Genomic DNA, 12348 nt, shown 5'->3' on the forward strand with positions numbered 1-12348 from the left:
CTGCCACCTCCCATCCATTCATTCTCTGACAAAAGCTAAATGTCAGGCCCAACACTAACTGAAAGCCCCTTTAAAAAGTTGGATTTCAATCTAGAGATATATCAGGATTAAGAAAGTTTCCTGGTGTTAATTTTAAAGCACTTGTATTTCATGCTGACTTGGGAAATCATCCTCAGTTTTTGGCATCAGGCAGAGGATTTGGAAAGTGACATTAACGGACTACTTTCTTTGAAGGACTTGGGAGTTATTTCTTGACTTCTGCCTAATGAATAAGTGCTGCCTTCATTAAATTTATATTTATGGCCATATAGTAGGTCATTGGCTTGTTTTATGTCTCCAGGTTTATAGAAGGTTATCTGCCATGGTCACCTTGTGGCATCTTGGCCAGGACTGTCTTGCAAAGAGACAATTGTATCTGAGCAGGATTTTTCCCTTGGAGATATGGAAATTATCAAATTAATATAGAAGAGATGTCCAGGGATAAGGCTCTTGCCCTGAGCTGCCAAATGAAGTTACTATTAGCATCTGTTTTCATGGTACACCTTTAGTTTGCCCTGGCAAGGCCAGATCCTCAGCTCCTGGAAAACAGCAAGGCCACAGAGATTTCAGTGGGGCTGATGTGATTGATAGTTCTCCTCTGGCCTCTCAGGAGCCTCTCTGCTTTTTTTCCCCTCCACCAGCAGATCCTCAACATTTACATTACAACACCTTTAATCTTGGAAATGTCTTTATGTTGGACATGACACCTCCATAGGTCTGAACACAAGGAAATCTGTTTCAGATGTTCTCCCTAGGCACATTTGCACAGAGTCAGCACATCCAAGGTCTTTGGATGATAATACAACTTAGAGACATACTGGTGTTGGTCCAAAAGCTGCTGTAAGGTGCTCTGTGATATCCATGTCTCTCATCTATATATCCTATCAGCCCTTATACACCTACTTACCTTGTGTGCCACTGTGGGCTTGCACCCTGGCACAGACAGCACACAGAGGAGCCGAGGTGTTTTTCCAGCCCTGTATGTTTGGTCCAACTAATATTTTCAGTAGCTAAGAATGGTAAGCTGGATGGGGAGAAAGGGTGACTGAGGCAGGCTAGCTCTCCCACTAATGATCTATGTGAAGGCCACCCTGTGAAGTTATGTGTACCTTATGGAGGAACAAAGCAACCCTAACTGATGGTCTTCTTGTGCTGAGATACAGAAAATACTCATAACTTCCAATCACTTTGAATTTTAGCAAGTAGTGGGCTACAGCCACACCTAACCCCTGTGGTAGGTTGACTGAATTGTGAGCCCTTGATGAACTCCTCATAGGTCATTAATATGTAAGAGGGCTGTCACTTTACGAACACAGCATGGCCACAACTTCCTCAAATGTCTGATCTGTGTCTTGAGATTCTGGATCAATATCAGCTGTTGGCTTCATCCATGCTACAGCCAGGAGCACAGGCAGTTTTGCTCTCCGCTAGGTCTGATTCATCCTAGTATCAGAATAAATCTAGCAGGGTGAGCAGCAGCATGAAAATGTGCTCATGGCTGCCCAAGATGCCTTGGCTTCCTGCAAGAGTGTCCAGCCAGCCCTGAAGTCTGTGTCCCTGCCTCTTCGTAGGCCATGTTGGCCAGCACGGACATGTCCACTATGCTGAAGTCACATCCTCATTTGCTGAGTAAACAGTCTTCAAGCTAAGGAAGGCAAGTCCTTCAGTGAGCAGAGGTCGTCACTTTTAAGAGGTGCCAAGTAAAATTCCTGCTGGTTGTGACTCAGCACAACCTTGGCTTTTCCCAAATGGCCAAGGAAAGATATGAGACTACTAGTAATACAGAGCCACAAGCCAGGAGTTGCTGCCTGCCCAGAGATGCTTTCAACTCTCCTTCCAAGAGTGTCCAGTGATGGTCAGGTCAGTTAGGTCCCTGTGTGTTATAACTGATAGTTAGCATATTCTTTTCCTATGAAGAAGGGATTTCCAGGCTGGAGAAAAGCTAACTGTAACCTTCCAACTGGCTTGCATGTGCTGTGAGCCAAGAGGAAAGCCCATGCATGACCTGGATCACAAAGCAGCCTTGTGAGAAACACTCAAATATTACCCTATACACTCAGATTTTACCCCAAACACTTAGATATTATCCATGGTGGCAAGTCATAAATACTTGGGAAAATAATAAACTCTGAAAGCTTTAGTGTGGAAGGCAGAAAGGCTGCATTTCATGGCTTGTTATCCCAAACAATTTAAATAAATTATTTACCCAGCTCTAATATTTAATCTTAAAGGTGGAGGGTTCTCAGCATATATTTCCAAAGCAGAATACCCTAGTTCTGATGGTCAAAGTATGGTTCCAAAGGCAGGTGAGATATCCACAGAATAAGCAGAGCAGCTCCTATTAGCAGTGAGCCAGATGACCATGTCCAGGTGATAGACTCAGCTATAGCTGGAAGGTCAGGAAGCTCCCACATGTGCCCAGACAGGGCAAGGAATAAAGAAAAGGACCACAGGACAGGTCCTGCTTAGTGCGTTCTCTTGTATCAGTGAAGTGCCAGCCATTGTTAATTATCAGCAGATCAGGGAGGAGAATAATTGAGTCCAAATCAGCCTCATCTCAGGAGGAAGGAAATACTGTAAATGCATATCCTGAGCATCAGAGACAATTTCTTCCTCCTTGCAATGAAAGAAGCACAGCTGCCTTTGGGGCAGAGATGGCAGATCCTCTCCTTCACTGCAGTCCGCAGAATCATAGTTGAAAAAGATTTGCTTCTCTCACCAAAGGTTTCCTCACCTTTCTCAGGACACCTGACAGGACTTGAAAGGTCTAAGTTATTATGATCCATTCTCCTAAAGGGGTGAGGAAACTGATGTATTACTCAACTTTTCATAGCTTTTCAGGTTTCTTGTGGAGCAATATGATCAGTATTCTGTTTTTTGAGGAAAATATTTTTAAGAAGAGATTAAAACTGTTTTAGAGGTTGGTTTCTTCTTCAAGGAGAAAGTAGCATGTAAAAAGAAAATTGTATTTTCCAAACATTACCTCCATTATTTTCCTGGAACAACTACTCTTTAAAAATGTAGTGTAGAATCTCTAGTCTGCCTGCCACTGACCTCCCACAGGTTTTAATGTATTCTCCTCACACTGTTTTGTGAAAAATGAAAATCCTTACAGTAAGACAGTGCTTTTCCATTTTACATACACATATATTGAGGGACTTGCCAAAAGTCAGCTAGGAAACCATTCCAAGCTAAGACTGCAATCCCATTATTTCTTCCTATGACTATCCCAGCCTCAAAGTCCACATGATCCAGTCATATCCATAATGAACAGGAGCTTCCAAGCCTTAGCTAGCTGATTGGGTTTGCCACCTCAAATTTGGTCCTTTCACCATTCCTCCTTGTATTTTGGGAGAAAAGTGCAAGACCTTGCAAGTTTCCATCATGACCAATGGTGATCTTTAAAGTTAAGTTTCAAGCTGGTATTTCTATTTGTAAGAAAACACTTTATCCATGTTCCTTGGGTATGTGATACTCACGTATGACAACCTCCCCCACACTTTGCCATACAGTCAGTGTCTTTCCTTGGATAGGTGTATGGCACCAGATTTCCTTCCAAGAGGCCCCCACCTTTGCATCCTCCAAGCCTTGCCTCCAGCCACACCTCTGTGCGGGTAAGAAGGAAAAAAGGTGGGATGGATGTGGGAAAGTGGCAGTTCCCTAAGGGATCATCCTACAAGGAATAGGTTGGACGGACTGCATAAATGTAGAACTGTGCAGTCCCAATAAATACAAATTAAACTCATTATAAGAGTGAAATATTAGGGCCAAGGTGACATTTGGACTGGAGGTTTGGCCAAGCTTTGTTTTAAATTTTTTATTGATGCAGATAAAGAATGAGCTTATCCAACACATTTCTCTCTCTTTTTTTTTTTTTTTTCCCTATCAACCAAAGGAAAAAAAAGAAAAAAATTCTTAACTAGCTTTGGTTGTTTTTGAGCAAGACTTCAAAGTTTCACAAAAATAAACAGTTTTAGTGGGGAGGAATGCACACTTGTAAAGAGAGAAAATACACTTTGAAGCCAGCAAGAGACTGCATGCCTTATGCAGAGATTCACAGCATCCTCCCTGGAGCAGACAAGTGGTGTCCCCCTCCCCTCCATGCAGCTTCTTCTCTCTCACTGGGGGCTGCCTGGCAGCAACACAGTCCTTCGAAGGGATGTGGGGATGACAGGAGCCATTGCTTTGTTCTCTTCTCCTTCCTCCTGCTATGCCCCTGTTGTTTTCTGCTCTGATTGAAAGTTTCATGTGACTGTAGCTGTCACTGAGATCTGAGTTTGCACAGCACCTAGCACAGTGTTAGTCCTGGCTTAAGATGAGGGTTCTTTGGGGTTTATTAGTGCCAAAATATCTGCATGATCAGTGCAGATCCATAATCTAAGCTTGGGAAATGAGGAGAGAGGTTTATTTGTCCTCTGCTCCAATGTCTTACAGGGTGATGGCTGGGAGACAGAACCCTCTTAGCCATCCTGGGGGGTTCTCTGCATTCCTGTCCATAGAGCAAGTGAGCTTTTCCTCTTCAACCCTCAGCCCCTGGGTCTGTCTGTTTCATAACACATACTGATGATAAAAGATAAGGGGAGAGTGCCTATCATGTTTTAACCCCTTAATTCCTTGTCTCTTTTGTGTCTCCACAGCACAGAGCCCCACTGCAGCAGACCCCTTGCAGCAAGCCTACGCTGGAGTGCAGCAGTACGCAGGTCGTTAGTATTAACACTTTCTCCCAATAAACCTTTTCCTTCTCTAAAGCCATTACCCTCTGAACACACCCCAGGGGGCTGAGGGAAGGGAAGATTTACTGGTACAGGGACAAGCTGTGGGGGGGCACAGACTCCCTGATTCAATTTCCACAAACATCAAGACATCCAGGGTGTTCTCTCCCAAAGGATGCAACCTCCTACCTTTCCCATGAAAAGGCTCCCACTGACCTGCACCCCAGTGAAGCTTCATCAGTAGAACTGAGTCGGGTCCACAGTGCACAAGAGCAAAATCGAGCCACTACTTTGGAGGCGGCTTTCTAAAACGGGTCTCCTGAGTGCTATAGCAAAGAGGGAAGATGGGCAGCCAGACCCTGCAGAGCCACTGCGGCTAGTGCCTGGCAGGACATGGAATGCCTGCACGCACCCGTTTTTTTAGGGTGTGTCTACTGTCCATGCCCCACTGACTAAGGTCTGAGCCTTGCTTAAGAGCTACCCAGACATCCCCGCACTTCCCAGCAGATTTCACCACAGCTCCCCATGGTTCAGCCTCCGCTCAAGCTGCCCTGTGTGCTGAGCAGTTCCTTTGCAGTTGATGGACTGACACCAGCCAAAGTGACCCGGTGCAGTCCATGACCCTGCCATGTTCAGCCTCCCGTCACGAGGTGTCTATGGCCAACGTTGTGAGGAAGCTGCCACCCCAAAGTCATTATTTCCTGTGGTAACTGGAGCAATCATGGGTTCCTGCTGAGGAATGGCTATTATCTCGTGTCAGTGCTGTATCTAGAAACTTAATTTAATTCTCCATGTAGGGCTTCATTTGCCGGTGTTTTAGTTATTGTCATTTATTGCTTGTGAGGTTTGATAGATGGGAAGCAACTCAACCCTTTGAGCTGTTAATTAACCCCTCTGCACACACATGGCCCCTATCCTCTTCTCTCTGGTCTTGCAGGCAACCCATACTCTGTATTTTTAGCAGCAAGGCACATCATCTACCATCTGTGGTAGTGAATGGCTCCCCTTGTTTGCTTGGTGGGGGAGCTGAGATGGGGAAAATTGTTTAATTGCTGCTCACTGTTTCCACTGTATTAGTATGTGAGAGAGGAAGTCTCTACGGGCATGAAAGAAAATGTATATCCGAGAGAGTATGCGCAACTCTGTCTATAGAGCCTGTGGGCACATGAAAGGGAAAACACACATGTGAACCATTTTCATGAGCATGGGAGTTAATCAGGGTGCCCAAGATGAGGTGGGGAAAAGTTGTGCATGTGCTCTGTGCACAGCTGTCAGCGCAGGCACTTCTGCACTGAGCTTGTGAGTGAACGTGTTCCTGTCACCACATTGAATGGCTGCACATCTCTGCTGGGAGTGGTCTCAGCAGAGCCCCCGGTTTACACTGCATGGGTGCCCTGGGTCTCACTGCTGATGGAGTTGGAGGGAGGGAGGGAGGGTGTTTCGGGCCCTATGGCACCTCCTGGAGCACAACCATGGCTCTTACACCACATCTCAGACTGCACGAGGTGGCCCTTCACAGAGCCAAAACGCAGGGGCAAAGCCCACATCTAGCTTGGTGTGGTTGTTTGGAGTGAAAGCTCCTTGCTTCCCAGCACTGAAATCTGTCCTTTCTTTTTTCTCTTTCTCTCCCCTTTAGCTGCTTATCCTGCTGCTTATGGCCAGATTAGCCAAGCGTTCCCACAGCCACCTCCCATGATCCCACAGCAACAGAGAGAAGGTAAGTGAAAGTGATGTCCTCCTTTGTGACCCCAGCGAGCCATCCCCATCTCATTTGTTCCCCTCCTCATGCACCTACAGCATCCATTAAACACCCAATTGCTTTGAATGCCTGGTCCTGAGTTTTCCTTCATTTCCATATGTGACATGGTGTCACTGTCACTAACGGTACTCTGGTAGACCATCCATGTGGGGAACTGCTGATGACATCTCTTCAGTCCCCTGGGAAGAAAGCATGCTGGTGTGCATGGGACATGGAAAGACCAGCTAGCAACATAGCCATAAACATCCAGTGGGAACTTCTGTTCAAGACAAGCAACAAGAATGCAGATAAAAATGCAACTGTATTGGAATAAAGAGCTTTACAGGAAACAAAGAACTAGTGGCCCTTCATGAAAAGACAGTAATGTCATTTCAGACACTTGCTGTTCGGAAAACAAGGACTTGTTATTTAGAGTAGCTGATCTGTCCTTTCAGCCTTTCAGCCTCCACCAATAATCCGAAATAACAGTCAGACCTTGCAGAGCACAATCCCTGTATCAGGATGAGAAAAAACTTGTAGTTAAAGTTCCTATTTCTTTGCAATGACTATGAGAGTTGCCTGGGTAATCTACTCCACAGGACTGGATGGCTTCACAGAAGACATGAAGAGTAAAGAGAGGTGAATTTACCATTTTTGCATGTAAATGCCTTGGGAGAAAACTGTGCCATGTAATATTTCCTTTACGGTCAGTGAGGAGCAGTGGAATGCTCAGAGGCAATCCATTTGGATGGCTCCAAGTAGGACTGCTCCCTTTTGATGAGAAGGAGGTGTATGCTTGCCTGAGTGAGACATTAAAGTAGGTGCTCCAGCTTAGCAACTCTCATTTTAAATAGTTACATTTTAAATTTTATCCTCTATTAGATCACTAATTCAGACATATTCTCTATTATATGTGTTATTATATGTATGTAATTACATTTAATATTTTAATACAGTGTAACAGTCAGAATGAAATGAATCTAGATTACACCATCAGACTAAAACATTCTGATGATCTAAAACTACTTTGGGGGAGAAATCTCATTTTGTAAGAAAATTAGAAATGTCGTCATTTCCATCTAATTTGGAATTAATTTTTTCCTATGTCAGAATTTCCTGGGGAACACAACTTCCAGCTCCTGATTAGCTCTAGTACATGTCCCTGCTGTGAGAACAGATGCACAGACCTATCATATCATTACAGAGATGTTTCCCCCATGCTGAAGGACTTTGCTTTTTATTACTTACTGGGGCTAGATTAAGCACAGGACAAAATGGCGAGCAGATCATTGTTCAGCAAAGCGCCATGCCAGGAACCACTAGAAGCAAGAGAAAGCTGTGGTGTGTGCTTTGAAGACCCTCTGCCTGTAGACCCTGTGTTCACAAGGCATGGTGTGTCTCTGTGGGTTAGGATTGAGTGTCACCCAGTGGACAAGTTATCTCATAACTCTGCTCCTTCCTATAAGCAGCTGGCATTGAGAATGAGGATGGCTGGGGAATAGCCATATGAGATGAGCCACCAATCCAATGCAGGTTGCCATTCCCAGTGTTCCTTATTTTCCTGCAGTGCTGAGAGTCTGTGTCTTTTCTCTGCTTCTTGCTAGAGGAATGTTCTCTAAAGCACAATGCTCCCCTTTAGCAGAGGGTCAAGACATTTAAGAATTTCTAACCTTTAACAGGAAAACACAGCAAGAGGGAATTCAAAAATAACAAAAATGCTCAGTGCTGAGAAGAGTATTTTGGTTTGCAAGGATGTGCACAAACATTGATTTGTTAGTGAACCAGACCTACCACCACAATAACACCAGTGATCACATTGCTAATGACAGTCTTAGCTCTTAAACTGAATCCCAGTTGGATAACAAGCCTGGGGATGTTTTGCTGCTGCAACATTCCTGTAGGGATGAGTCATTACTTCCACATGAGCACTGAGGCTGCCAGCAGCTGACAGGGTGTATAAGGTGGAACTGATCCAAAACTATCAAAGCTTAAGATAAAATCTTGATTCAGGCCATGTCAACCTCAAAAAACTTGGAGGTAATTTTAAGTCTGTATTACTCGTCTTGATGTAGTTTCTCAAACTACAACTTCTTGGTACAAATTTGCAACTCTTATCTGTGCTGTGCTCATTCTGGGCAAGCAGAAGAGGCAATGAAATTTCATCCTCTGAGTGTTTGCTGTAGAGGTGAGGTGTGCAGCTAACCAAAGTACTGCAATCTGCCTTCATACAACCTCGTGGATTAGCCCAGTTTTAATTACTGTTAGAAAACAAGCCTTGTCATAGCCTTTCCTCATGACATTTTCTCCCAGTTCTGGGATGCAATGATGGGTAGCTGATATCAGACCAGGTATATGGAGTTCACTTATGTTGAAGGTGGGCAGACAGGGAGAGTCTGGATCTGCAGCTGTCCCTGTGCTAAAAAACTGACAATGAGCTCAAGTGTGAGGAGCACAGGAAGAGCGATGGTTTATCAATGGCTCAGCTCAGATCCAGCCAAGCCAAACCCACCATGTGGTTCTCTGCCCTCAGTCACAGTTCTTCCATTATCCAGAACACTTTGCCTGTAATCTGTAGAATATCCATAAACTGTTCAGTCCTTAAAGCTTTTCTTGCTTTTTTGTCTGAATCAAGGCTAACTGTTCTTCTTGTGTATAAATGAAGAGAAACATATATATGTCATAAAATGTATACATGTCATAAAACCAAGAGCCATGGCAGACATCAGTGTTGAAATGAAACTTCATTTTTTCTTATGATGTTTCATGAGGGTTAGATTTCAAGCTACACTACAACCCTTTTGAAAACAAAAGTAAAGCCTGTCATAAATAATTTTATTATTGTTTTCAGCCCTGAATGACAAGTATAGTGATCTCCAAAAATCCATTATCTCTGTCCAAAACAAGAACTTTTTCTCCAAAAAGAAAGTTGGACTCTTTATTAAGATTTTTCCATACCAGCTGTGGTTTTTCTGTTGTTCCAGTATCCTGAGCAAACACCTCAGAACTCATTGCATTTGTGCACTGAGAACTGACTGAGATCTTTAAAGCATTCTGAGATGAAAAACAAATGGGATCATAAAATCGTTTGTGCTGGAAGGGACATTTAAGACCCTCTAGTTCCAACCACCTGCCATGGACAGGGACACTTTCACTAGATCAGGCTGCTCAGAGCTCCATATTCCCTTGAACACTTCCTGGGATGGGGCAACCTGTTCCAGACCCTCACCACTTTCATAGTAAAGAATTTCTTCCTTATGATCTTGTCTTTGGTTTCTTAAAAATATACCTAAGTATATAACAAGACAGCCATACACAGACACACAACCTTCTATGTAGTACCCAAATTGACTTGAACTAGGCAAAAACATACACAAAAAAGCTAGGAGGGCTGAAGAAGACAGATCTTGTTTTGTGAGTTCTTTACCAAGGGCTCTGGTTGTGACTGGTAGCTCACAGACAGATTTAACAAAATATTATTTGTTAAATTCTAAAGGCAAAAATCTCATATGTGAGGGTCACAAAACAAATCAAACTACCAATTTTTTGAGGTTTTTTGGGGTTTTTTTTGTTATTTTGTTGTTGTTTTTTTTTTTTTTTTCTGAGAAGCAAGTGAAGTTTTCAGCATTGGAAGTTAGGAAAAACCCCTCTGTAGCTGGAAACAAAGTGAGTTCAGCCTTGAATGTCTGGGTCAATAGGGGAAGCCACAGTACAGGTTTCCCAGGCACATTTTAGAGCTAAGCTGGTCTTTGAGAATGGTCCCTGCTTTTTCATACCATCCCTGGTCTTTTCTTTTTGGTCTCTGAGTCATGTGGGGAAAAGTTGATTTCAAGGTGAACTAAGCGCTTTTCTTGAGCCCAGGCTAAAGGTGGTGTAATTAAAGTTGTGTGCCTCCTGCCTTATGGCTTGGTAGGTGTTTTTCAGCACACACACAGGCAGAATCCCTACTCATGCACAACACATCCAAGACCGCAGGAAATGCAGCTGGTATTTTTGAAAGAATTGGCTAGTTTTACAGTGCAAACTGCTGGCTCTGGTGATGTCAGTGGGAATTTTGCCACCAACTGCAGCAAAGCCAAGATTTTACTCATTTTATTATAATGTGATCTCAAATCCCACAGCAGAAGTGCTCTAGGGCACGTTCAGATGAAGGAATGAATTTTTTCCCTGTTATTCTGGGCTGTGGTCTGCTCCTGGGCAGAATTTTCTCAATTTTAACAGACACCTAAGGGGGTTAGTGTTTGTTTAACACTTTCAGACTGTTTCATATCTAGTTTATTATGCCAATAACTCTGTATTGTGTGGAAATGGATGGCAGCAAGGATTGGAAAAATGATAGTTGCCCAATGAAAAGACTAAAGAAGAGGCAGAAGGGATGTGGGGGGAAGCTGGAAAAGCTTGGCATTAAATAGGAGAGCCTGATTATGGGCCACTGAGGTTCAAAAGTAATTTGGCTAAGCAGATGACCGGGTGCCTAATTAGTTAATTATCCCACTATACCACTATCCCCCCTATTTGGAAGAAACCTGGTTACCATCCTCATGACCTTTAGGAAATGCACAAGATGTAAAGGATCAGCTGTTCCTTCATGACAGTCCTTTTAGCAAATTAGTGGGGAAAATTGTGCTTAGCAAATATTCATTAGGGCTTCATTTTCCATTAATCCAAAAGGAAATGTGGAGAGCCTGTGACTTCAATCATGCTGAGGCCCAGGAATTTTAATGAGCTTTAAATGGGCATCTGCCAGAATCCTGACGTCGCCGTACTTCTCTTGCCAGCCGGGGGGATGAGTAATGGGTAATAAAAGGTGGGAGCATCTAGACTAACTCCTCTCCCTAACAGAAAAGGCAAAGTTGTAATTTGCTGTGTTATGACACTGTAATTATGCCCTGATGAAGAAAACAATATTATTAAAAATCCCTTTCCTTCCCCACACTGTGCCCCAGACGTAAAAAGGGGAAAGTTGACTGAGTCAGGTCTCAGGGTTGTAGGCACATGGGCTAGGGGGAAGGAGGAAACCTTCCTTCTATCTGACCTCTAACCCTTTTGGCAAAGGGCACAGAGTGTATCCCCTTCATCTCAATCCCTCTGAGTTAAGCAGAGCTGGAGTTACCTGTTGAGGTCAGTGCAGAGCTGGGCAGCAGCTGGAAGTACCTTTAGAAATAAAATTATGAAAAAACAATCCCTGTCTCATCAAACTGTACCGTTTTCTGCTCTTGAACACTGCAAAGGCTTTAAATGTTTAAATTTTTTTAACAAAACCAATTGGACACACCTTTTTGACTGTTGCTCAAGGACAGCATAAATAAAGTAAAAGTCAGTTTGAAAATTTATATTCTAGGCTATTTGACAAGAGGCAGGTTTGCCCTCTTCTGCCCCAAAATATAATTTCAACAGAATATTTTTTGAGGGTCTCTACTTTAGTTTCATATTCCAGCTAAAGACACCTCTCTGGATATTTTCCAAAACACCTGAAATCAGTAAGAGTATACGTTACAAGATTGAAGCAAGAAAACTAATCCCTCTTGTCTAGTAATTTTGATTTAAATCCACCTTAAAAGTCTCTCCTTCAGAATGCTTCAGAATGGAGGACATGGCCTAAGTGTCCAGATCTGAGGGAGTCTTCAGGCTGAGTTGAGCTGGGTGGATGAAAGTAAAATTCTACAAAACAAGATGAGCCTATGGGTTTGTGCATATCTTTCTGCTTATTAACATCATTTGTGTGATGTTATTGTCACCACACAGATTCAAAAAGGACAATGAAACTTCTACATGCAGACACTGGGAAGAGGCAAGGGATAGTGTGGGTCATCCAAAACTCTGCAGATTAAATAAGATTATGAGGAACAAATAAAGTCTGTG

At 43.3% G+C, this 12348-nt stretch overlaps 1 protein-coding gene across 17 annotated transcripts in view; it reads left to right on the forward strand.

The window, feature by feature from the left end:
- The window catches only part of CELF4 (CUGBP Elav-like family member 4), a 708055-nt gene that overhangs the window by 636628 nt on the left and 59079 nt on the right, over positions 1–12348 (forward strand). For 9 of the 17 annotated variants that reach the window (XR_002466205.4, XM_021538931.4, XM_021538930.4 and 6 more), the window contains exons 9-11: positions 3573–3653; positions 4677–4742; positions 6388–6468. Coding sequence is in view for 16 of the 17 variants with exons in the window: in XM_021538931.4 (XP_021394606.1) it covers positions 3573–3653; positions 4677–4742; positions 6388–6468 (228 nt within the window). In the remaining variant the exon portion in view is untranslated. The remainder of the gene's footprint in view (positions 1–3572; positions 3654–4676; positions 4743–6387; positions 6469–12348) is intronic. The other 8 variants (XM_085567782.1, XM_085567781.1, XM_021538929.4 and 5 more) reach the window with 3 other exon arrangements.

This window comes from Lonchura striata, chromosome Z, assembly GCF_050655825.1.
Source record: "Lonchura striata isolate lonStrDom1 chromosome Z, ASM5065582v1, whole genome shotgun sequence".
Taxonomy (NCBI): Eukaryota; Metazoa; Chordata; class Aves; order Passeriformes; family Estrildidae; genus Lonchura; species Lonchura striata.